General features: G+C 39.6%; 3 protein-coding genes across 5 annotated transcripts in view; 1 reads left to right on the plus strand and 2 right to left on the minus strand.

Moving 5' to 3' along the window:
* Positions 1-511, minus strand: part of LOC148732534 (uncharacterized) — a 2,164-nt gene extending 1,653 nt beyond the window's left edge. Inside the window, exons 1-2 of the mRNA XM_088757856.1 lie at positions 291-511; positions 1-26 (exon numbers count right to left, since the gene is read on the minus strand). The exon at positions 1-26 is cut by the window's left edge and continues 205 nt beyond it. Of these exons, the coding sequence (XP_088613982.1) occupies positions 1-26; positions 291-511 (247 nt within the window). The remainder of the gene's footprint in view (positions 27-290) is intronic.
* An 8,332-nt stretch (positions 512-8,843) lies between these two features.
* The window catches only part of LOC111329650 (FK506-binding protein 15), a 31,446-nt gene continuing 13,735 nt past the window's right edge, over positions 8,844-26,554 (minus strand). For all 3 annotated transcript variants that reach the window (XM_088756636.1, XM_088756637.1, XM_088756638.1), the window contains 22 exons: positions 25,816-25,955; positions 25,394-25,454; positions 24,762-24,890; positions 24,165-24,431; positions 22,290-22,508; positions 21,666-21,806; positions 20,893-20,987; positions 16,697-16,799; positions 16,006-16,177; positions 15,578-15,714; positions 15,368-15,451; positions 14,762-14,833; positions 14,139-14,291; positions 13,804-13,896; positions 13,263-13,355; positions 12,976-13,047; positions 12,643-12,747; positions 12,307-12,414; positions 10,805-11,561; positions 10,391-10,445; positions 9,759-9,837; positions 8,844-9,089 (listed from right to left, as the gene is read on the minus strand). In XM_088756636.1, coding sequence (XP_088612762.1) covers positions 9,006-9,089; positions 9,759-9,837; positions 10,391-10,445; positions 10,805-11,561; positions 12,307-12,414; positions 12,643-12,747; positions 12,976-13,047; positions 13,263-13,355; positions 13,804-13,896; positions 14,139-14,291; positions 14,762-14,833; positions 15,368-15,451; positions 15,578-15,714; positions 16,006-16,177; positions 16,697-16,799; positions 20,893-20,987; positions 21,666-21,806; positions 22,290-22,508; positions 24,165-24,431; positions 24,762-24,890; positions 25,394-25,454; positions 25,816-25,955 — 3,219 coding nt within the window. In that variant the 3' untranslated portion in view covers positions 8,844-9,005. The remainder of the gene's footprint in view (positions 9,090-9,758; positions 9,838-10,390; positions 10,446-10,804; positions 11,562-12,306; positions 12,415-12,642; positions 12,748-12,975; positions 13,048-13,262; positions 13,356-13,803; positions 13,897-14,138; positions 14,292-14,761; positions 14,834-15,367; positions 15,452-15,577; positions 15,715-16,005; positions 16,178-16,696; positions 16,800-20,892; positions 20,988-21,665; positions 21,807-22,289; positions 22,509-24,164; positions 24,432-24,761; positions 24,891-25,393; positions 25,455-25,815; positions 25,956-26,554) is intronic.
* Positions 17,000-17,986, plus strand: LOC148732535 (uncharacterized). The gene is made up of 2 exons (XM_088756639.1): positions 17,000-17,238; positions 17,378-17,986. Exons 1-2 carry the CDS (start codon positions 17,065-17,067, stop codon positions 17,837-17,839), a joined length of 636 nt encoding a protein of 211 aa, XP_088612765.1. The 5' UTR covers positions 17,000-17,064; the 3' UTR covers positions 17,840-17,986.

Here is a 26,554-nt window from a genome sequence, read left to right on the forward strand (position 1 = left end):
GTGTTCTGTCCGGTCCGCTGGCCTTCCTTGGATTGAAAACATCTAGTGCTATTTACACGCGCTGTTCGGTTACCCTTAAGATCTCATGATCAGGCGAGTCGGACTCGGGAGGAGCCCGTTCAAGAGGAGCTGGTAGTTTATACTCCTCGAGTGGTTTGAGGAGAGCGGCACTGATGGCATTGGCTTGCTCTTTGAAAGGCAGTTCTGAGAATCCTTCGATGTTAATCTGGCTAGCTAAATTGCTGTGGGAGGTCTATATGCCGCACAGGCGTTTTGTTTCGTTCCACCACCTTTTCGGGTTTTCTCTTTTTAGGCGCTGGATCTTTGAATCACAGTATTTCCCTCTGCAGATTTTCCTCTGTCGGTTGACAAGGTTACGAAAGTATTTAAATTGAGCTGACTCAGGGCCATATGCACAGAACGCCTTTTGTCTCTTCATAATAAGAGATCTCAAACTCTCGTTCATCCAAGGAACGTCGGCCGTGCAGATCTTGAGTGGCTTGACAGGCATGATGGTATCAAGGCCTGAATGTATGACGTCTTGGAAGACTTGCCATTTCTCCTCACAGCTCATTAGAGGAGTGAACAACAGGGGCCAGTTTATCCGCGTCAGATATCTACCCAACACCAACTTGTTGCTTGTTCGCAAGTCGCGCCTCATGGTAACTTTTTTGTTGTTAATGTTGCGCTTTCCGTCCATAGGGGTTGCCAGTTATGATCGGACAGCCCGAACGGTGGGTACGCTTGTGGGGGGCTATAATACTTATGCATGTTAGTGAGTATTAGGTCCAGCGTAGCTTTCTTTTTTGTCGGCACTTTGACTATTTGCTTCAGTCGAAAGTGGTTTAGCAAACCGTCGATGTTTAGACGATTAAAATTCCCCGTTACCAAGAGGCCACAGTTAGGATAACGTGCTTCCATTACGGCGAGGGACCAAAATAAATGACCGCGAAATAATGGTTCATCAGCCTTTGGGGAATAGTATATCACACTTTCAGATGGAAACGCCCGAGGTTTAAATCCGGCTTGGTTTTTTTTATTATTATTATTATTTGCGGTCAGTCATAAAACCCAGTTCCACTACAACGCATGGGAAGTGTAAGCGCACGCGTAGAATGAACCCCAGAGCGCATGGTTTAAAGCAATGGCTGTCTTCGGGTAAAATTACTTGCTTGATATACGCGAAAGAAATTCGATGGCTCAATTTACATACAAAGTCACACACCGTTCGCGGTAGACCCACAATAAAACTTGTGGAGCATTTTGGGAACGGGTCGGTCCGCAAACTTTAAGAGAGATCAATTTACAAGCGACCCTTTACGAGTGAACCTTCTATCGAGAAATATCAAGCGAAACCTGCTATATTAGAAAAGCTATCTCATATTATGTTTATATGTGAACACGTACTACCGTGTATTTAAACGTGATCGAGAACCCAGTAGAATACCATCACAATTAAACGGGATATTTGTTGGAGGGGGGAGGGGGGGAGGGGTGGGGTAAATAGTACTGTGGGTTTCGCTGGATATTCCTCGCCATTATAGCCAACTTGCGACGACATGATAGGAAAACTGAAAGCCTCGTAAAAGGTATCCGGCTGACAAAGCAATAAAATTAGAAACTGATGAAGTTTCAACGGATCAAACTCAAGAATGTTTGATTTCACAGAACGTTTGAGGAATATTTTCATAACTTTTGAAACGTGTTGAAAAGTGTATCTCTATCACCTTCATAAAGATGGCGACGGATGAAGTCCTTGGTTTGAAATCACGTGACGTTATAAAACTCGCATGGAGAACAGCTGTTCTCACGCTCAATGTAAATATCATATAGCGGTCGAGGAACCTGCCATGAATGTTAACGAAAAAAAAACTTGAATAAGGAAAACTGATGCTAATGTATGATATTTTGTTCGCTGAGTACTAGTCAAATAAATCAGAGCCAGGAACAATTTCGACGTTCCTAAATTGAGCTCTGAGAATTTTTGTTTGAAATTATGGCAAATAACTCTTTAGCGCTGAACCACTGAACCACTGACTGTGCTTAAAGACTTGTGCGAACTGTTTAGTTATCTGTGTTCTACAATGTTTCAAGTTCTTGGCTTCAGGCAATAAATAGATTAACTTTTAGTTTCATACACAGCGTGACAAACAGAATCATTCACGCTATTGACAAATTTTGAGATTTTTTCCATTAGGGGAGATAACTTTACTATGATAGACTACATTACCAAAAACTAAAACTGCTAGGCTCGAATAAATAATAAATAGCTTTCAACCATTCCTAGTAACTTGCATGATTACTTAGAGAGACACCCTCTTATGGAATATAAAAATGCGGCCTCTGACAGAGTCAACCACCGTGACAATTTGTGCTATCGACCCTGCTTGAACAGAATTCGAACTGTAATGAGGAAAAATGGAAATCGAATATCTATTACTTATGAGAGTGTTCCTGAACCGAAATGTTTTCTATCAGTGGAAGGAAGATGATGAGAAATATACAGACATTTACCCAACTTTTATGTGTTCCGTCTTTAAAGCATGTCTTTCACTTTTGAACGATGAACCCTCCTTACTGCTAGTGGATCTGAACATGCAAAATTTAAATTATTCCCTTTGTTCGACAGGAAACCACACGCCCCAGTGTTCATTGCTTTTGGAAGCTTTTTCTGTACATGTGAAGCTTTTTCTGTAAAAGGTAAAGCTATCTGGGTGCAATGAACGAGTCTTCTCATCTTCCAGTGAGTGTAAACTGTGTGATTAAGACAAAGGCTAAATACGGAACGCGGATGAGTTTTACAGGCGTTGTTCTCTAAACCGACAGCAATTCTACCGACGTGTTACACTCAAAGGTATATAGTCATCCAGAAAAGAATGAAACGTGGTGAAAATTGATCTCTCTCCCACGGATTTGTTATTTGAGATTACTGCACTTAACGATCATCTAAAGAATGATGAAAATCCTTCTTGTCTGAGGCTAATTTTTATAATCGAAAATTTAGCGAATAAATTTGGCGCGAAATGTTTGCGTCCTCTTCGGGTCTCAAAATTCTTAAATTCCCTTGAAGAACGTTCAATTTTTTATTCAGTGATGTTGGGATTGTTTGATTATTCGGGACCTGAAAAAGTTTAACTTTCTGAGGCCAAACCATGAAAGCGCATTACGTTGTGAGTTAAGAGCGACTAATTTAACGTAAAAGAAGCACTAAACCTCTTTTCATAGAGGTAAATGACATTGTCATTATCCTCTCTATTTTGGTCTGACTGTTATCTATGTAGCTTTTCACCAGTTACACAACCTTACCTTTAACGTAAGGTAGGAGAGGCCGGAGCTGTAGCTGTGCTACAATAACATTTACCCAGGGCTGTAGCCAGATTTCAGGACAAGACGAGGCAAGTTTCGAGCGCCGAAGGCGCGAGCCGCTAGAGAGGTCTAGAGGTTCAGAAATGCTTCTTTAAGGATTTTTCGTGACATTTTTCTTCAGAAAAGTCAATTTTTAAGAAAAAAAATTAAAAAAGGCCAAAATTAAGACGAGGCAATTGCCTCGTCTTGCCTCATGCTAGCTACGGCCCTGACTTACCAGGGTTATTTTATAATCGTAAATTGTTGAGGGGGGTGGGTTGTTGTGAAAGCCGTAACTCAAAACCTCATTCGATACCCCCCCCCCCCCCCCATTATCGCCAATTTTTGACGACAGGAAGGAAAATGAAAAGCGCCGTGAAAAGTATCGACAAAAACGGTAAAAATAGTAAAAGGTTGAAATTTAATCGATGTTGACGAGTGAAATCCTCAGTTTGAAATTACTTGACGTTATAAATCCCAATTTCCAAACTCACATGGAGCACAGCTGTATTTACACTCAGCATTTTTCCTAATCATTATACATATATTGTATTGAATTGTTTGTCCCCTGAGCTTTCATATGATTCGGTGTCAATGGGCAGCGACTAACTTTTCCTTTCGGAGCCAGAACGGGACAAATGATGTTTGCTGTAATTCATTGGGAACAAAGTCGTAGTTCCTACATTGAGCTCTATGAATTTTTGTTCGAAATAATGGCGAATCACTATTTACCGCTGAACCACTGGCTGGCTTGAAAGACTTGAACGGATTGTCTTTTTATCAGTGCTCTACAATATCTCAAATACTTGGCTTCAGGCAATCAATAGATTGACGAATTCCCAAGTATTGTTCGCCATAATCACCTACATAACCAAAAACTAAAACTGCTTGGCTCGATCAATAAATAAATAGCTTTAAACCAGTGCTAGTAACTTGGGTAGTTATTCAGTGAGTTGCCATCTTATTGAATAAAACAAGAGTCCGGCCTTTGACAGAGTCAACTACCATCACACTTTGTAATATCAATCTTGCTTAAACAAAATTCGAACTGTAATGAGGAAAAAAGGAAATCAAATGTCTATTACTATCAAGAGCGTTACCGTGAGCCCATTTAATTTTTTTCTCTCATTTGAAGATGACGAGAATGTACAGCAATTTAAGCAACTTTCACGTGTTCCATCTTTAGCATGTGTTTTTCACTTTTGAACGTCCAACTCTCCTTACTACTGATGGATTTATATCTGCAAAAATGAAACAATTCACTTTGTTTTGCAGGAAACGACAAACTGAAAGTGTTCATTTCTTCTGAAAGGTTTGATTTCCATTAAAAGATCAATAACATCACAATTGAAGTTTCTTTCTGTACAAGGTAAGCTATCTGTGTTCGATGACTGAGTATTTTCATTTTCTAGTGGGTGTAACCTGCGTGACAAAGACAATAATTAAGTCAGGAACACGGGTTGGTTTTACGTGTGTTGTTATCTAAACCGACCACACTTCTATCCACATGTTAACCTTAACGGTATTTATCCAGATAATAATAAAACGGCGTGACAATCAGGTGTTATTTAAGAGGATTCACCGCGGCATTCTCTTGGTAATGTTAAACAATTAATATCTCTTTCATGGATCTGAAATTTGAAATAAGCGAACTGGGCGAACATTCGATAAAATTCTTCAACAACTAAGGCTACTTTTTTATGCTTGAAAACTTAGGAAATAAATTCTCAAATTCCTTGAGGGAAAGTTTGATGTTTATTCTTTTCTTGTTAGAATTTAATTGATTATTCAGAAATGTGGATTTCACTTTCCAAGGCATTAAGTTGTGAGTTGAGGGGGACGGATTTATGGCAGCAAAAGCAATCAAAATGCAACCTTGACTTTGTTATTATAGTAGTCTGTTATCTCATGAGATGTTTCTACCAAAACGTGTTCCGCGGTAAGAATACCAGCGAATCTCTCCACAAGGCCAGGAAATGGCTGAGAAAGAACGGCTTCGACAAAGTTTCTCAATGGGCTACGTTCATGCTCATTGGCAATAACGTGACATTTGATTTTGGAAATTGGCCAGTGTCTAAGATACCCAAACTGTCATGAGAGAAGCAAACCCTCTCTAATAATGGAATTTATTTAATGAACCAAGTAAAACTTGCAACTGCCAATTGCCTCCCAGTAAGATGGGAACGCCATATGGGAAGGACAAGACTAATGAAGCAAAAATATTCTGTGCACACTTATAAGATATCTACCGGTGTAATAATCTGGAACAAGACAGTTCATCATTCAGTGTTTATGAGTCGGCGTTTGAGCTGTTACTGAAACTTCAAGAGCAATCCTTTCGGAAAAATGTTGACTCGTTAGTGAAAACCAACAACTTTTAAGCAAGCATTTTTCGAAAGCGATAATTCTGTTAAGCCAAACAAATTTCAAGCGGTTTTTCTCGCAGGTGATTAGTTATTCAAGAGGAGCAAATGTTAAGTTTTTTTTTAGAAGCTCTCCATTCTATCTAAAAGTGCATTAACACATGTCGAAATCACCTGCATATTCATGCTAACCAGAAACAGTTTATTAAGGTTATGAAATGTTTCTATAGTTCTTTTTGCAAGCAAATAAGTTTGAAAATCCCATTAAGGTTAACATAGCGCTCTAAACATCTCTTGTATTTATACATCATAAATTTTTTACTTGAAATTGGTTGTTCCTGGTTGCCCGAATAATCAGTTTTTCAAGAGCTAAAATATTTAATCTTTTAATGAAGAGACATGTCGACAAAAATTACTCTTGAAGACGTTTCGAGTTTGAGGAGTAGTTCATAATTTTTAATGATCTATTGCAGATATGCAGCTTAGTTTTGCAGATTTCTCTGCAACATGATTTCCGTTGGTGGCCCTCCAGTTTAGTTTGTAAAGGAAATTCGTTTTGGTAAAAATCACTTTTAAGAATCAATATTGATTTGATAGGCCAACTATTAACACGGAAACATCTTGATTTTTTTTTTTAAATAAGTCCACATGATTTTTTTCTTGAGTTGTTTACATACTTTTAATTAAAAGAAGATTTTTTAGTCAATGTCTTCTTATTTCCTACTGAAGATTTGTAAAACAGATTTCTTTTCCTTCATTAACTCATTTAGGACTTTAATCCTTTTAGTCATTCCGTCCCCCCTTGTTAGATTGTGATACAAATTGGCTGGTGTACTGGGACAAAAAAAAACCTATCGCATGGCTGTCTCTTCTAGCGGGAAAGACTACACTTTCTGATTGGCTACCCGAGTAGGCCAAATGCAAAGTATACCATTTACATCACCCGAGCACAATTAATCATTGCTAAGTAACATGCTAGGTTTTAAAATTTCACCAAAAATGAGAGTGCAGTTACATAAAAATCATAAAACAAACTATACTAGCAAGATTGCAAAAACTCTCACTCCGGTTGTCACTAGTTCCACATTTTGAATTTGATTGTATCAAAATTGCCAGTTCTTTCCATTTTTCTTGAAATCTCAGGATTTTCAACGTCTTCTTGGATTTCCCAGATTAGTTCCAGTCTTGTTTCGTGTATCTACTTCAAAACCAATGCGTCACGCAACATGCAATATTGCTCAGGATCACCTGTGTAGCCAACTCAACCAGATCACTATCCAGCAAGACCGTTGGTTCCACGCAGAAATTGTTGATAATGTTAATGTATCTTGGTTAGAGGATATTCTCGGGACTATGTTACTTGGTTAACGCTTTCTCAAAATAATCTTAGAGATAATTATAATTGGAGAATTACTCAATGAGACATTACTTTCAAAGGATTTTTAACAGCGCCGTTTCCGCCAGGACCCACTCTGTGCCATTTTCTGAAGCGCACAAGCATAATCTGTTCAGTTAACGAACGGTTAAAAATCGTCGTACACAGCAAGAGTGGGTAGCGACCTCTCCCTGCCCTGATGGCCAGATTGTGCGAAATTATCGACTCTGTCCTCCCATTGTTTGCACTCTTTGTAGCGGCCCCCCGACCCCTTTTACCGACAGAGCCCCTGTAGCTATCGATTATCACCTCAGGTCCCCCCTGCCCCCACACCTTTCAGCCAGCTTGTTTGGTTTCTGAACAAGTTTGAAAGAAGAAGCGCATTGATCTTTTTAAAAAGTGTCCACTTCTAAATTTGTCCTTATTTTAATTCCAATTTTTACATTTTATTACACAGATACTATCTTAATTATAAACTGACACGTGTTTAATTTCGCCTGTTTTAACTGGACTTTTCTTATCTTACTGGAATATTTTTTTAAAAAGGCTTATCCGTCATAACAATTTATAAGTTTAGTGAACTTTTATGGTGTCGTACTTCTTCAACTGGAAAAAAGTATACACTGAGTGGGTCTAAGATTTTGAAGACTTTCAATATGTAAACACATGCCAAAACAACCATAATTCAGGTCCAATTTCAGATTAAATGGCATAGATCAAGATTTTGCGATGTTGGAAACTTAGCTACATCCACGTCTTTCGTGCTAAAACACAAAAGAGAAAAAAACAACATTTTATATCATTATTCTACATTAAAATGACAGAACAAACGTGCATGTCATAAAAGGCAGACGGAGCGAAACAGTAATAAACTTTCTTTTATCTAAACTACCCAAGTAATTTCAATCATCCAAAAAGCTAATTCTTATTAACTCAAGATTTTTATTCAAATATGAAAAATAAAACTTTAATGTGACATTTAGGGGCCAGGCTACCTCCATGTTTAATCTGAGACGGCCCCTAAACAGACATGACCCCTTTAAATTTTTTGTCATTTACTTCAACTTTGAGTTCGTTCTGTGAAGTTCTATTGAATTTAAGTTCAATTATATTTTACCAAAAAGGGAGTCTACATGTGTCTAAACGTATTCATCTTTTTTTTTTTCTCTCTGTCTTTTTTTCTTGTGAGGAAGTCAAATATTTCACCAGCCCTAAAGATTACTGGTTGGTTCCCTAACCATATTTTAATAGTGAATTATTGCTAATTAATTTCTTAATCCGAACAAAATGAAATAAATAACAACATCAAATGTCAATTAATCAATCGACGAATTTCAAAATATAAGACTAATCTGTTAGAAATTGTAACTGGAAAGACGATTACGAAGAAACTTGACAATGCAAACACTCGGCTAACGCAAAGATAAGGGACCATTTCCGAGTTCCATCAAACCTTACTGACTAAATGAAAAAAAAAAGGTATAAAAGAGGTTTAATTACATGAAAACGACGGGTCATTTTCATTTCGATTGCTTCGCAATAACCCTCCTTTTATTACAGATGATTCGTAGAACTCGGGAATAGCCTGCTACATAATAGCGATAATCACTTAGTTCCACATGACCAACACTTAAATTCTTAAAAGTTTTTCATCGACTTTCCGTTTTACTATACGAAGAGAATTCTGATTTACGTATCGACGTCGGAACTCACTACTGATGAGCCATAACCCTTGTCAAAATTAGTTCAAATATTGTGCGTCAGTGTTCAGTTTTATTCATGCAGTGCGATTTTCTTGATACCAACACCACAGAAAGGAAGGTGAATACTTCAAAAACTGTGACAAGGGCTATAAAAAAGTCTAAAACTACTTTCAAACCGGTGACGATGCTTGATCAGAACTGCGACGTTTTTTTTTTTCCTCATTTAAACCAATTGAGATCATCATCGTCATCGTCATCATCATCAAATAACGGCGGTGGCACAGCACGGGGCGGTGGAGATTCCTAGAAAAAAAAAATCATAATTTATTTTCATAAATACAACAGATTTTCCCAACAACTCGACGAGCAATCGGTTATTTGTCAGTTTTGATATTTCTTGGTGGGATTGGTTCACAAAATTAGAGTAATTCATGGTCTCCAATCAAAGTAAACGCATACGAGCTCTACTGAGCTCACAAAATGATTAGTTTACCTTCTTTCTTTCACAAAATTTGTGCGTCACTCTCAACCAATGTGAACGATGAAGAACCAGACATTGGGGGCCTACCATGTAAGATTGTGACTTGAACATGTGTTTGCTTTACCGGGCTTGTACCTAAACCCTGCTAAGCTCGTGATACGTCACATGCACTTACTTACGAGCCAATCATAGCAAATCTTGTCTCCGTTCACGTGTTGGCTTCTCCTGCGCTTTTCACCTTCCCCTATTATGCTTATAACCGAGTGCCACTAGGTCTCAGCGACATCATTTGTGATTTTCTCGAACTCAGTGTCAAAATGACGACTAAGGCAAGATAAAATTTGATACCAAACGGGTATTGGACGGATGCGAGGGTATGGAGGTGGGCGGGATTGGAGCGGGGTTTTCAGTGGATTTGTGAGGATTTTCAATGAAACCAGAGTGAAACACATGGTGGTTCAGTTAAATTCAAACACGCCATTAAAACCTACCGGCTTTTCTTCTTCCTTTTTCTTTGACAAAGATCCAAACGTAAATTCCACATCGTCTTGTTCATCGTCACCAAAGAGTCTAATGAACAAAAACAAAAGAGTACATCTCTTAAAAGAAACTTTCTCAGGGTGGACCCTAAGAAACAAGATTTGCCTGGCTCAAAGTATTTGATTCTATTCTAATTTTGAATTTAGCACAAGAGTGCAGAAGGCCTCCTTGTCCTCTGCTTCTGAATATACTTGAAATTTGGAATGTTTGTTTTGGAGGAGAAGGAAAAGAGTGAAACCTCGAGAAAAAACCCTTGGAGCAAGAGCAAGAACCAACACTATACTCAACCCATATTTGACGAGAATTGAGCCCAGCCCACAACGGTGTGAGACGAGCGCTCCCAACTCTGTACCAACCTGGTTGGTGCAGGGACGCGCTGGTTTAACAGTGAGCGTGCAAGACTACGGGTTGAGACGTCAGGGTTGGAGACATAGCCGGATCATTGGGTCGTGTTCGCGGGCAAGAAACCTTACTATCACAGTGTCTCTTCACTCAGGAGAAAGGTGTCGGCGAAGAGCCTGTACCCTAAAGGAAGGACTGCTATCATATAAAATTATTTTCAATTAATCAGACTTGTACTCACGACTTAAGTTTAGCTTCACCGGGGGCTCCACTCTGTGATGTGGGCACTTGCACATCTGTCATTACGGAAGAAAAGAGTTGTCAATAAGCAAGACATGAGATCCTTATCCTTTCCTAAGCTATAGCGAGTTAGCTGTGAGTGAAGAAATAACAAGCACAACCGCAACAAAGATGAATTTGAATGAACACATGCAGTTTTATTCTTTGGCTTAATTGCGCTTAAGGTCTAACCGATTTATCCACGGGACAAAATGCAGTACGGAGCAAACAGTTGACGAGAAGATATATGCACGCAGCAATCTGGATTATGGTCGCTCCTTTAAAGATCAGAAAAGCTCAGGGTTACTTTTCCTAAACATCATCACTCGTTTGGTTATCGATACAAAAAGTTGAACAACTTCTTAGTCACTTCTACCTTGTGTCTCGTGTTCTTCTTTACGCTGCTCCCGTTTTTCTTCAGAGACGCTGAAAGGATCCTCTACGCTTTCTGACACAAAAGGCGCAATCTTTTCCGAGGTATCGGCTCTGGCGTCTTTAGCTGTCTCCGCAGAAAGTTCCTCTAAAGAAGGAACATCTAATTGATTTCCTTGAAATGAGTCCTCGGAAGAATTGTCTAAATTGTCAGTGTTTTCATTGATTTCTCTATCGTTAGAGCTTTCTAAATTACCATCAGTTGAATCTCCAACAGCTACAGAATCCACTTTTTCTTTGATTTCACCGTTGGGTGTTAAATCCTTGGTTTCTTCATTTTTCATTTCATTGGACTCTACTTCGTCTTTGCTTTGTTCAAAAACAGTTCCTTCGATTTCATCTCCCTCCTCTGTAACCGACTCATTACTTTCCTTCTCTTCATCTTTTTTATCTTCATTTACACCACCAACATCTTGGACAGTTTCCTCAGGTTTCACTTCTTCCTCCGATTTCTCTGAGTCTTCTTCTTTGCTCTCCTTTTTCGCTGTTGCTTCTCCACCCACTAGCGTCTCTTCTTCTATTCCTACTTCTTTCTCCTTTTCGTCTTCTTCTTTGTCTTCTTTTTCTTCGTTGTCTTCTTCTTCGTCTTCTTCTCCTCCTTCATCCTCTGCTTCTTCTTCATCTTCATCCTCTTCCTCCTCTTCTTCTTCACTCTCTTCCGTGTTGGAAGATTTTCCACTTACAAGTTTCATGGTCACCTCCTGTAACATAAACAAATTTGCATCATCAGTTGGGATTTTATAACATCACAGTCATTCATTCACCATGAAGTTCGCGATTCGTCCTTTGATATCTAATATCTAATGATATCTTAATATCTGACAGCTCATATTTACCCCGTTTTTCAAAATAATACCTTTTCTCTTCCTGTTTTTCGAGACTGTAAAGGAGTATCTCTTTTGGGAAACAGCTAAATATTCAAGGGACACAAACTTTGCCGGGTCTGAACGAAACAAATTCCTTGATAACTCTTATATTATTTTTCCTGAAGGGACACCATTACTCAGAGGACACTTTTTCTATTCTCAAACGTGTCCCTTGGATAGGGGTTCCACAATTGCAAGGTCGGATTTTGTCTTATTCTGGTGAATGTGAAAAAAAAAATAAAAAATAAAAAGAAAAGGAATTTATCCGTTTTGGACTCTAACACTGAATACCACATTATGCTGATCACATAGGAGACTGATATATTCACAGACACAAAAATGCATCGAGAAATAAAACCCAAGCAACAAATTCTCCATTACGGGCATCAGTTTCCATTTAAAAGTAATCAGTCTCTGTTTATAATTAAAGCAGCCATTTTAGGTCAAAAGAAGCTTCTATGTATCATCACGGTGTGCTTGCAGCAGGAACAATTTGACGGACTTCTACCTCGAAAGGTTGACTGGACGACGACTGATTCTCTCGCGGCTATTGACTCCCGTGTAAAAAGTGCGTTCATACCTTAATGGTTTTAAGAATTACGGCCATGACTTCCGAGCCTGTATAACTGTCGTTCGCTTCAAACTCACTTCTCAGCATATAGAACAACGTGTTCATGATACGTTTTACCTGCGTGATGCAAAAAGTAATGAATGTCACACAACGTACTACAGGATGTGTCACGCAACAAAACGCATTGCTACCATTACAATTCCCAGCAAAATTCAGCGAAGGAATTGAGGTCGTTTCGTAAACATGCCAAAACAGGCCTGTGACTTTCCAGTAAATTTGGTTTTAGACCATTTGTTTACAACGAGAGAAGACGAGCACACTGGAATGTTTGAAATTCTTACTTACTTCATCAGTCACGTCAGCAGGGGGTTTTTCTTTGCTGATAGCGCTCTCTTCTTTTCCTTCCTTTAATCCTTTACTATAGGCTTCTGAAACGGCAGATTCACGTTCCTGAAAAGGAATACAAATCAACAATGAAACTGAAAGAACTTACGCGAGGCCTTGGCGTTATGCAAATCAACACCTGATCCACCAGATGAAAAGCTTTGAATGTAATTGCCGTCAAGAATCACCTTTCTACTTAAATCTCCAAACATTTGATAAGTAACTGAATTCTACATTCTGCCTGTTACAAATGACATTTTTTTGTTTATCTAAATTCTAGTAAGCTAGACAAACCTCTTCGGCGGAAGAAAGTCGCTCTTCATATTGTTCCTTCATTTTCAGCGTTCTGGACCGAACTTCTTGGTACTGTTTAGTTGGACGAAACAAACAAATATTTAACACAAGCCCAGTCGCAATTTCTTTTGCGTATTCAGGCGAGCCAAGGCAGAAACCTAGTTTTTTTTCTAAGTCTTCCGCTTGCATGTGGCTCGAGCTTCACGTTCGTCTCGCGCTTGACAACACCCGCCACTAATTTTTTTTTTTTCACATGTCCTGACGCTAGTTAATTTTAATCTTCCTACCTTAGCCTGGAGTGCAACAAGCTCTTGCTCTGATGAGCGGAGTGCTTCTATCTGCGAATCTCTGTCACCTTGAGAATCCTGAAGACGCTTGTACTGTTATTTAAAAGAAAAGGCAAACAGTTCTCTTGAGAAAATCGCGAAAAAACTTCTTTCGATCGTGTTTGCCCATTTTACGTGACACCCTGACATCCCGTAAAGTTGTTACCTTTTCATCCTAATCTTTAACTCATTTTCTTAGGGCCAGATAACTTGGAAAGGTAATGGTCATTTAAGGAGGGAAAGAGAATGTTTAAGGGAATGACAAGAAGGTAACAGAGGCTATATTCAAAACTGTTTCGTAAGGCCAAATCGAAAGTTTTTCCATCTCGTTTATCTTTAATTTGCAATCTATGTTGGTCTCATTCATCCGAAGCCATTTTGATTCTTCCTCTGTGTAAAGTCGCCTTTTCTGTGTTTCCCTGTCTAACTATACCACCAATATGAAAACTCCTTCGAAAGTCAAAAGCAGGTTTGAATATCATTCAAAACCCAACATCCTTACCTTTTCTCGTATTCCCACGAGATCTTCTAATTTCTCTTGGAGATCTTTGATCTTTTCTCCCTTTTTATCGTCGCCTGCTTTAAGCGTTGAAACCTTCAGAAAAATCAGGAAAACTGTCTGATAACACCAACATTATTTTATAAACTGTGTCGATTCGACAGGTAGCATCAAGATACGGAAACATGTCTGTCAACGATCATAACTGGACAAAAGTTTTAAGCTATGACTCCACAAATTCACTTTGTACCAACCAAGAAGACGAAATATTGACAATAAAACTGTTTTGAGCTCAATTTGCATGAAAAAAAGTACTGGTAAGAGCAAACAGTACTAACCTTTTCTTGAAATTCTGCCAGTTTTTTCACAGTCTCTTCCTTTTCATCAGTAACTTCTTGAAATCTCCTTTTCCATTTCTCTTCCGTCTGTGCAACCATTTTTTCTGCTTTTTCTGTCCACCTGGTTTCAAGTTCTGCTTCCGCCTGAGCGACCTGGAAAAAGGACCAGAACATTGTCTTTTCTTCCCAAGAAATCACTGTCAAGATATTGACCTGCCGACCTGCCGACCTGCACCTTACGTAGTAGTAATAAATTAGTGGAGGGGTTGACTTTTCTCAAATGCTTCAGCCTGTGGTTGTACCTACGTCAAAAGCAGCGATTCCGACTATCAACACACAGTGGAGAAAGGAACTAAGCTGCGATCCACTCTACTTAGAAATGCAGCACTTGCAGCGAAGCCCACGAGATTCGAGGGGTGTGGCACGTGCCACAACACTCGCGCACCCATAGCAGACCTCTCGCACGCTCGCATAACTCCTGCCTCGGCGCAAATGAGAGTATGCTCGCAGCCTTAGGCTATGGAAACGAACACTGACGACATCATCGGCCTTTGTACTACCTCAGTGATTAAATGTTGGCAACGTAAATGGATCAAAACAACAAACAAAGAGCAAATGCTAACCTGTTGAGCTGTTACCGTTCCACTTGATTGCTTCTCTTTTCTGTGTTTTTCCTTCAAAAATCTTAATTCCTCCTACCAGGGAGCAGAAACGCAATAGAATTGTAATTGCTGATAACAATTGGGTTTTCACCTTGAGATAAGGCTCCTGTCTCTTTGCTGAGTTTCCAAAGTCAAGGCAAAAAGTGTTGCACAATAGCCATTTTTGGCTTACACAGCTGGAGGTTATACCAGTCAAATTACATAAAATGAATCGGCTAGACGTATTGCTACCACGTTTCTGAATGACAGTGTGTCGTTATTGCAAGGAGAAAATACATCTTGGCCACTCGTAAGAGATTGGAGGCGCGGTGGCATCATGGTTAGTGCGCTCGACCCCGGATTGTGTGGCTCGGGTTTGAGCCCTGGCCAGGGACATTGTGTTGTGTCCTTCAGTAAGACACTTTACTCTCACAGTGCCTCTCTTCGCCCAGGAGAATTAACTGGGTACCGACGAATTTAATGATTGGGATATCTCCCACTATGAACTAGCATTCCACCCAGTGGGGAGTGGTAAAACTCAGATGTTAAAATGATCCTGAGTAAAAGCCTGTATACTTTTTCAACTACCTCTTGTTGTGATCGTAGTTCCTCTAATTCTTCCTCGAACTTCTTCTTGTCGGCGGCATGTTTCTTTTTTCGATCTGTAAGACCCTGCAAAAGACACAAATATCAAGTAAATCACTGAACAAACAGTTGTAGCGAGGCAACAAATACATGACAACATTAAACAGCAATCAGATGTCAAGTTTTGTACCAAACACAGTTGGCCGTTCTTACCTTTTCCAAATTTTCTTTTTCGTGTTTTAAATCATTCAACTCCTCTTCGATGTGCTCCACTTTGCTTTCCAGCCTTTTCCTTGTCTGTTTTTCCTCTTTAAGAGACAGTTTCAGCTTATCGCTCTCTTCTGCACTTTCTATGGTTACACACAGACACACACAAAAAAAAATCAAATCAAAAATCACTCCTAGATTTCCTGACCTTGCAATGCAAGACAAATGAAATAGACGTGCCCGTCAGAGTAAGAAGAGAGAAAAAAACCAGCTGCTTAATAAACTTATCCAGTCTGGAAAGCTTCAGACCTGTCCTTCAAATTAGCGGCATAATGACGCACATTTGGCGTTAATTGCTATGCTTACAGGTGTATAGCATGGGCGGCCTTAGTTTGCGACAACCATAAGAGGACATTTCTCTTTTATAAACCAACCCGTGTGCGAGTCTTTAGCACGCATCAGGTCATTCCTGTATTTGTCAGTTTCTGATGTCGCCTTGCTGAGTTGGCCGCTGAGTTCTGCTTCCCTCTGACGGAGTGACGCTACTTCGTTCTGGAGGGCTGCCAAATGCGTCTTGGCTGATGTCAGCTCGCTGCTCATGGTAATCTAGGAAACGAACAACAACAAAATGATAAATAACCAACACAATCCAATTATTAAGCCACGCACTCGGAGATGATGGGCCGGTTATCAACACGAGGTTTAACCCAAACCGCGGTTTCGCGCAAGTAGATTCTTTATAAGAGGTTTGATAAAATATATGTCCTCTCAGTATTAGCTTTCGGCCCTCTTGACACTGTTCACAAAAGATAAACGTTCAGATAAAAGGTTCGGCTGAATTGAAGTTGGCTTAGAACGCGGTTTTGTCAAACAACGGCTAAACCCAATAAGTTGGACCTCTTCTCTAGATCACCTTCTATGATGTTTTTTTTACCCCTCTCCCCCTTCCAATGTTGGTAATTGCTCATGTTTCTATGCCATCTTGCAAACCGACATTGAGGGGGGCAGGGAAGGTAAGAATTGTCCAAAAACACTTTCCGAGATATTCTCCGCCGAACATAACAGAGCAAATGAAAGCACCATGATATCAAGTTGTTAAGGGACAAAGAGAGTTTTGGAGAATACCTTTTCTTGTTCTAGCGATAGTACCCTTGCTTGTGACTGTGCTGTGTTAACCTGTAGAGAATCACTTCTTTGTTCCAACATCGTGTTGCTATGTTCAACAAACCTGAAAAATCAAGGTGACTACAATTTAAGCTAGAGTGGATAAAAATGTAAAGGAAATCAGAATGGACCCATATACATACACATGTATCTGCTAAAATATTTGTTATACCCTCGGAATGATCACATGACCATAAAATACCTCTGACTCTTCTAAAGCAACTCTGTTATCTCTGTTGTACCCTTGGAATAGAGTCCTAAAGTGTGACGTCACGTTGCCATGACAGCATTTTTTTCTGGTCTAAACAGTTTAAACTCATACTTCAAACATGGCGTCTTTATCGATATGCTCACTCGTTTCTTTCTTTTCTGGAGAGCAGAAATCGCTTGATCGCGGAGAAAACCACTTCAAATCCGACCATGTCCAAAGCTTTATTTATTCCAGGGGAGTTATCAAAGGTGAAGTCCAAGCAAGCATGAAAAATAAGGACTACAAAGTCACAGTAAGTTGCCAATTTGGGATCACAACACGTATGTTCAATTGGAAGAACTCCCAACCCCGATTTCACCTCCAATTTAATGTTTATATTGCGGAATATATATTGCAACTTACGTGTCTGTTTCGAATTATCTTTTTATCAGATTTATCTCGATGAAAACCTTGAAATAAAAAACACAGAATGCGAGTGTCCTCGCGGCGAGTTCAAGTGCAGTCACGCGGCAGCCATATTTATTTATGGCATCCATAACCTTAGCAGGACGGACCTGGAATGCCAATGGAAACGAAAGCGAAAGGCAGAAAGCGTACAGTCTGCAAGCCAGATGTTTCCAGCGCCACCGAAGAAGAAGGATTACAGCCCTTTAGCGCGCGATCCTAGCCGAGAAGATCGGATGTGGCTGTACAGCGAACTAAAGCGCTATGGCAAATTTACAGGGACCTGCTGGATCTTGAGTCCCGAACCACAACCTGCTACCCCTCTCTCGATCAAGACGATTGAGGATATCATTTACTCAGAAGGTTTACTTATGGCATCTACGAAGGAAAAACAATTAGAGTACTTGATTGAGAATGCCAAAGTAGAGGAGCTAGCTAGAGAGCCATAAATGTTGTGAGCACCCTCACGGCTGGCCAGCGAAACAGCCCTGCATGGCACCAAGCTCGTAGAGGCCGCCTGACTGCTAGTAATTTTGGCTCCGTCCTCCAGGCAAAAAGAGTTACACCGTCTCTTATCAAGCGACTACTTGGGGAATACAACTTGAGTGGAGTTAAAGCAATTGCATGGGGACAGGACAATAAGACTGAGGCCCTGAAATCCTTCACCAACATCACAAACTTTACACCTGTACAGACCGGCCTTTGGCTACACGAGTCGGGAGTTCTGGGTGCTTCCCCTGATGGACTTGTGGGAGACGACTTGGTGATTGAGTGTAAGTGCTCCTACACACATCGAAATGCGACAGTCAAGGAAGCTTGTGGGCACAAAGACTTTTACTTGGAGGAGAAGGAAGGGAATTATACGCTGTCTACCACACATGTTTACTGGCATCAGTGTCAAGGCCAGATGTTCCTGACAAAGCGCAAATTCTGCTACTTTGTTGTATGGACCACAAAGGATAGTGTTGTTATCAAGATTGAATGAGATGAATCTTGGGAGCACAATATTACTATCTTGAGTGATTTTTACTTTCATCAACTATTCCCAAAGATTACCGAGGGAGAACTTTGAAAAGTGGTGCACAGATGCTGGACATAATCAAAGTGGGGGGGAGGGGGGGAGTGGGAGCTAATGTAAATAGGCAGTAGCTAATGTTAAAAGGTATTTTTTAAAATTTCATACATTAATTTCTTAATATAACATTACATATTCTACACTCAGATAGAGACACAAGATAAAGAACCCACATTTTTCCATTTAGCATAGTAACTTAATAATAAATTACATTCTTCCTGAAAGCAAGCTTAAACAATTTTTTTTTTGCAACCAATGGCTACTGGTAGCTGGTAACACTTATCCTGGTTACTCAACAGGGCCCAGGTGCATAAAACTTATGCCACACTTAAGTAGGCTTGGATAGCAATGCAAAGGGAAGGGGAGGGAGCCAAAACAAAATCCATGCAGCACAGGTTATTTTTTCTGACTACCTCTCACCATCCCTTAAAGCTAATTTAAGTGTGGCTTTAGTTTTATACACCTGGACTCAGGCTCCCAGCTTCACAGACACAAAAGTAAAACCTTTCAGCCAGCACGACTTTCACACTTGGAACTACTGGACGAAAGAATTCCATACTGGTCACATGCCCCTGACCTGGATTTAGTTGAAATGACAATTTAAGAATGTCACTGGATTTCATTATAATCTATTTTCACCGAACACATAGTGGTTTGTATTAATGAACATAAAGGAGATGAATATCAGAAAAATGTAAAACTGACCACATCATATTTTTGACCAAAGCTATGTCAATACCATTTGATCTGTTACAGTAGGGCTTCTAGTAATACAAAAATAATATTAAAAACTCATTGTACTATAATTTAGTTGAAAAAAAGTTCTATTCAGTCAAATTCAAAGTCTTCGCAGCCATCCTTGATCAACGGATACTGCAAATTAACAAGAGCTGAGCACAGATGGCATAGCTTGTCAGCATGGCACCTCAAAAATGCTGGGATGAAGCCAAGGATGCGAAAACTCTTAAGTCTTGCATTTGCACACTCTACGTGGATGCGACATCGAGCTATTGATTTTGTCGCCCTTGCCTCACTCTCTGTAAACTTTCCATTGTTAAGAAATGGTGGTATGTTCACTGAAACACCTCTTGGAACTACATTGCTGATGAGAAAACCTTTGTCTGCCAGAACAAGATCACCAGCACTCAAATGTTTACAAAACCCAGACTCTTTAACCATGACCTTGTCACTGACTAAGCCAGGAAAAAGATCACTAACATAGGTTATAACTCCATTTGGGGCAACCCCTATAATGACTTTGAAAGAGTTCATTCCCCTGTAGCTGGAATTTGTAGCATTCTGCTGGGACATGAGCTTAGGTGCAGCAATTTCAATGTCTGTACAATCAATCACAATGCGGCAACTGCTGTACTCAGTGAAAGAGGATGGCAAACACATCTTGTTCTTTTCTCTAGATGGCACGGTTGTCATGATGTCTTTGAACAGGAGAGAATGCAGAACATGGACAAAAGTTAGTACTATGTTAGCAACAGTTGCAACACTGCATGAAAACAACTGGGCTAAATGTAGATTGGTATAATTTTGTTTCAGTTTCATCAGAGTGATAAATATCTGGTCCTCAAGTGTGATCCCCTCAACCTTCCATCCAGCATAATAGTTTATTTCACCCTTGAATCTTGAAACATATCCCACTAGTTAGTGTAAAAGCTTTGATACTCACAACTATCATATAGTTTTTTAGTAACTAAATAATCTTAGATCAAGACTGAAGACAAGGAAAGGCAAAGCCGCGAGAAAACAAATAAGACAAGAAAGAGAAACAGCTAATCGTGAATCAGTTTGAGATAAAAAAAAAAACAGCTATTTCTAATCGATGGTACAGCATCGAAATATATATTTTTCGAAAAATACTCACCTTACAAATGATATCCACTTATCATAGAGTGTTTTATGTTTTTTCTGGTCTGGAAACGAAAAGAATCGGCAGCAGTGGCTTTCAGATGTGTGATTGCAATCTGGATGAAAACACTGGCCCATCGCAAACTTCGTCTCCGTTGCGTTTTGACTCGAATTATTGCTCACCAGGTGCTTTTGTCCGCTTATTATACTCTTCAATAGTAAGGCCAAAGGTTATCTTGATTCTCTTTATCTTATTTCTATTATTGGAGGATAAAATGCGCTATTATAGCTCTTGGAGTGCTCGAGGTCAACGACAATGTGTCACGCTAGGGACGCCATATTGGTTTGTTTAGACCACAGAATTCCGGTGCTATGGAAACGTGACGTAAGCACTTTAGGACTCTATGATCACATGACTATAAAATACCTCTGACTCTTCTGAAGCAACTCTGATATCTTTGTTGTACCCTCGGAATGATCACATGACTATAAAATACTTCTGACTCTTCTGAAGCAACTCTGATATCATTGTTGTACCCTCGGAATGCTCTCATGACTACAAAATACCTCTGACTCTTCTGAAGCAACTCTGATATCTTGTCATTCAGCGTCTCAATCTTCCTGGACTTTTCAGAACCTTCAGCTTTTAACTTTTCATTTTCCTAAAATCGTAGGAATGAGGTTTAATAAAATGGAAGTACCTGCATTGTGATAGTATACATGACCAATACATACAAATAGGTTCCGATGGTAAAACGTGGTTTTCCGATGGACTTTGCAAAATCTTCCAACGGAATTAAGATGACCGGAGGTCGTTACGGGAAAGAGTACCGGAAGTCAGACGAACATCAAGAAGGGAACAAAATTTAACGCTGTCCAATGGACTCCATCATAATCCATTTGTCGGATGGTATTCGATGAGGTCCATCAGAATTCATTTAAATTACCAGAAGTCTAGTGGTGACATAAAACAGAAACTCCTAACTCAGACAAGAGCAGTAAACGTGAAATATGCCTATTTCGTAGAGCCATGAAGTGAAACGGCTCATCTCAAGCGCGGAACGGGCCAAAACCGTCCTTACCACAACTTCCCTTAAAGGAGATTATCGATAGGAAAGTCCCCCCACCCTATGTTGTTCTGTGATTGGCCAGCTCTCTGAAGGACAAGATATGTGACAAGTCCCTCCTCAGCATATGAATAACTCTGTTCTCCAATAAAGCGAGAAACTACTGGGAAACTAGTAACTTAAATGAAAATCATACTTACTACGTGATGCATTGAATAGTGATGCGAAAAAGCAACAGAGACAAAACCGCACATTTGATCAGATTAGTATTACCTGCACAATTCTGGTAATGTTGTGAACTAAAACAGCAGCTTCCATTGCCGCTTGTGGATTACCAAATGCACCGATTCCCATCTGTCCAACCTGAGTGAGCTGTCCACCAAGCTGTCCTGTATTCTGTTGATGACGCTCAACCTGTGAAAAAATCGCCCTGAATATAACATCTCATAGCTGTGTTTGATCACGTAGGGAGTCATAAAAAAATCGTTAAAAAAATATTTCGGTAAAATGGAACTCAAAGCTCATGTGTAGTAGGAGTGTACTGGTTTTACTTTCAACGAATCTCTTTGCAGGATGCAAGTACTGAATATTTGACTTCAGGGTATGATGCTCGAAATAAAACTAGGAATTGCCACATTCACAGTTCCTGCATCGCAGTGCTGCAATACCAACCTGCTTATTTCAAAAGGGGAAAAAATATACGAAGCGAGATACTGATTGGAAAACGAACAATAATTTCATAGCTTCTACTGTCACAGCGTTTAAATTTGCCCCACATAAGTAGAAAAAGGCATTACTAAGAAACGAGAGCTTTCTAATAAATTATCCATTAATTTTCGACAAAGGCAGACTCAGGAATAGCATGATAAAGTAATACCGATGGTCAAGGTGGCTCACCTTGTTGGAAAGCTCGTCAATCTTGTCTGATAGCTTGCCGATAGACATGCGTATTTCGCCTTGCTGCTGTCGTGTCTCTGCCATAAGCACTGGAACCATTGCGTCATTAGCTGTAGGCTGCGGTGGAGGGGGTGGGGGAGGTGGGGGTGGGGCTGAATATGGTGCAGCGATTATCTGTGGCTGCGGTCCCATCATGGGATACCCCATGCTGGCTGGAGGCTATACAATAAAACCAGAACAGCAGTTCAGCTGATCTGTCATCAGCTACCTCTCTGGTAAGCTAATTAGCTCTTTCAAGTTTGGTCTTTGTCCTTCCCGTGGAATTACTTTCGCAAACCACGGTTAGTTATCAAGCCTAGAGCTGTACCTTTCTGAAACACGGCAGACAAAGAATGACTTCTTTTAATAGTAACTTATAGAATAAAATCCTCCTTTCCAAAACGGCGGCTCAAAATCTCACATTTTGCACCCACAAGGCAAAGAAGTGATTGCACATAATTCAAACGAAATTGTTTGCAGCGATTTCTCTCACGTTCGTCCAAAGTTAACGTCTCAGAAGCTCAAAATGTTTTACAAAACATAACCTAAAACCTTTTTTTATATTTCACACTAACGTATAACTTGTTTCAAATTTAGCATAATTATGTCTTAAAGCATGGTCACTGCGGCAAGGTACACCTTTACACACTTCAATTTAAAAACACAGAACAAAATGGACAGTCACTCTTACTCAATTAAGTTTCCTTGAGGCAAGAAAAAAACGGCACTCAAAAAAGAAACTGTTGGACTTTGCTGACTCCATGGGAATCTTAAACATAAACTTTCACTTTATATTGAAGGTCCACCAAACCTATTCTAAATCTCAAATAAAAGCAACACTTTCGTAACGTAAAATCTGGTTGCTATGAACAATTTATTTGACTTAAACAACAACAAACATATGAAACATATGTATGAACTGCGGTTATGAAACGTATATGTGCACGATCCTTCGCAGTAAAGCACTATTTGAGCAACAGTGAAAATCAGACCTGAAAAAAATCTCAGGCCTGTACGGGATTCGAACCACTGACCTCTGCGATACTAGTGCAGCGCTCTACCAATTGAGCTAACAAGCCAACTGAGAGCAGGCCATCAAATTAATTCGACATAAACCCGTAGATGATAAATCAAACAACAACAAACATATGAAACACATGTATGAACTGCGGTTATGAAACGTATATGTGCACGATCCTTCGCAGTAAAGCACTATTTGAGCAATAGTGAAAATAGGGCACTATTTGAGCAATAGTAAAGTAACTATTTGAGCAATAGTGATTTTCATAATAGTGCACTATTTGAGCAATAGTAAAGTAACTATTTGAGCAATAGTAAAGTAACTATTTGAGCAATAGTGATTTTCACTATTGCTCAAATAGTGCTTTACTGCGAAGGATCGTGCACATATACGTTTCATAACCGCAGTTCATACATATGTTTCATATGTTTCTTGTTGTTTGATTTATCATCTACGGGTTTATGTCGAATTAATTTGATGGCCTGCTCCCAGTTGGCTTGTTAGCTCAATTGGTAGAGCGCTGCACTAGTATCGCAGAGGTCAGTGGTTCGAATCCCGTACAGGCCTGAGATTTTTTTCAGGTCTGATTTTCACTATTGCTCAAATAGTGCTTTACTGCGAAGGATCGTGCACATATACGTTATTTAACTTAGTTGAAATTTAAAAACGATCTCTGGCTAAAATGATTAAAAACTACGAGCTTTCGACTGCCCGAACTGCAGTCTTCATCGGGTAAAATGAATGATAAGAAAGCGATGAGAAAACTGTTTCATCCTGGCTGCAGCCCTTCATTATTTGACTTAATTAAAACCCACCTGATACAAAGCAACTTGCTGTTGTGGTGTGAAAGCTGGCTGCATCATTGGTTGTGGGTTCATGGCAGTCTGCTGGTATGGTTGTGCAGGAGGTGCTGGATTATGAACTGGCTGATGGACCTCAGGGTGAACTTGGGGTGCTGGTCGTGGTGGAAGAAGGGGTTTGGAGCGCACACTAGGATGAGGGTTAGAGCTAATGGGTGGAGGGCTTGTTGCATTCACATCTGTTGCTTCTGGTGCACTTGCTTCAGCATGAGTTGGAATCTCCTATCAAGTCAATTTCAGACACAATCAACACTATACGTATTTCATTAACTTAGTGAAAGGCGGAGGGGGGTCAGTTACAAAAAAAAAATTGAGTCTACATTGAGAAGAACTCATTGTAGGCTGAAAATTTATTTATGGTCATGCGCTGTGCTTCAGAGGCAGTTAAAAATTCTAATCAAAGTACTATGTTTGCATTCTCTTCTGAGATTTTTTTTCTACTTTTGTAGGTAAAAGGCAACATGTTACATTTGTTCATTCAAAAAATAATTATTGTGCAGGTGCATGTATATGACTTTGATAATTACTATTTTTAGAGATTGTGTTACTTACCTGCTCCTGCTCTCCCAGTTCGTCATTTTCAGGTTCGGCAGCCACAGCTCCAGGAAGGAATAATGGATTTTTTCCCATCTTGGACATCCTGGCAAGTAATCGAGCTTTATCTGTGTTTTTCCCTGGAGACTACACAACAGAGAAACAGACTGAATCTAGCAAAAGGCACACTAGTCATGAATCTCAATATACTGCTGGATAGTATTGATTGGTAAATTCTATTATCCCAGTGACATAGGAGGACAGTAACCTCTTTGTCAAGATGTCACCAAGGAAACTGAGCTACAGTCCCCTTCCAAGCACCTGTCAAGACATCACTGTCACACTTGTAAAATGTGGAATTCACTCTTTCACAAAATTAGGAAGGGGGAAGGGAAATGCAACATGCTTTACATGTTTATGTTGTAGCAGAAAAAAATTAGACAAAAGCACATAGCAATACCCTGCAAACTTCCCGAGAGCCCTCCTCCCCCCCCCACAAACTTATGGATGAAACCAATTATGTCAACTACTTGCTCCAAAATTCAACATTTGCCTACAGTGTAATAGACTCTCAAAACAACAAAAAACTAGCATGGTCAGTGGCATTCAAAGTCTCCAAAAAAATTTATATCAACAGTGTATTTCCTGACCTGCGAAAGCTGTTCTGTGATTGAAGCAGTTCTACCTTTAATTCCAGAGTCTCCTGGGGAACTTAAAATTACAAGTAGGTCTGTTTAGTCAAAGTTAATTATAGTGGCTATGAGGGCTTTGTCATAAAACTGACACACCTTTGAATAGGGTAATTATTAAAGCCAAATAACCCTTGCTCATAAGAGGATTGCCATAGCAAAAACCTTCTTGAGATCTATCAATCCGAGAAACACTTTTTTTAAAGATCTATGTGCCTGTGTGGTGTGCACAATATAAGGCAGTGAAGTGATTCAGAAATGAAATGAAGTGATTCTTACAGAGCTACTGGTGTAATGCCACATCAGCTTACTCAATAACATGTCAAGCTCTTTATTTCCATGGAGAGATAAATACACAGCACACTAATTTTATTTTGTGTTACCTTAGCGATGAGACAGAATCTGACTTTCTTCTTGTACCAGAAGGCTCAGACAGGATGTCAGGCAGTTGATCAGTATTTTGAGAAGGAGAAGGTTCATGAACTGTCACTGGGGATTCATTTGACTCTCTGCTGGACTTAATCTGTTGACAAATATTCTTCATTGGTACATAAAAGTCAACAGCAATATGTCTTGTTTTTTCATGAAAAAACAAAAAAATCAAAACAAGACAGAAATTACTTGCAGAGGTATTTCTCCTTTGCTAGATATTATTCTACATAATTGTTTTTGTCATTATTACTATTATTGCTATTATTATTAATATTATCATTATTGTTCTCATGATTACTACTTTCATTGCCAATGAGTGTCTTGATGTAAATGTAGGGATGTTGCCAACTTGGAAGTACAGTCCAACCTGTACTATGTGGTCACACACTGGAATATCAGGGTGACTCCCTTAATGCAGGTTGACTGCTAATACAGGTTCCACAGAATAGGGGTATTAAAATAAAAAATAAAAAATAAAAAAAAAACATGAAAAACACCATTGCACACCTAACATTGATCTTGGGAGAGAAACATGGAAAACATGGATTAAAAGTTACTTGTAGAAGATTATTTTAGCTGTATCTGTGTGGTTCCATTTAAAGTGACTGTTCAATACGGATTTAGAAAAGGGTGAACATGACCACTTGAGGGAGGCAACTGCTTAACAGTAACAAAGGGGAAGCAAATTTG

This window comes from Stylophora pistillata, chromosome 4 (genome assembly GCF_964205215.1).
Source record: "Stylophora pistillata chromosome 4, jaStyPist1.2, whole genome shotgun sequence".
In the NCBI taxonomy this organism is placed as follows: domain Eukaryota; kingdom Metazoa; phylum Cnidaria; class Anthozoa; order Scleractinia; family Pocilloporidae; genus Stylophora; species Stylophora pistillata.

Coding starts and splice junctions, on each gene's coding strand:
- LOC148732535 (XM_088756639.1), top strand. CDS start 17,065: ATGGCGTCTTTATCGATATGCTCACTCGTTTCTTTCTTTTCTGGAGAG. Junction 17,239..17,377: donor ATAAGGACTACAAAGTCACA/GTAAGTTGCCAA, acceptor TCTTTTTATCAG/ATTTATCTCGATGAAAACCT.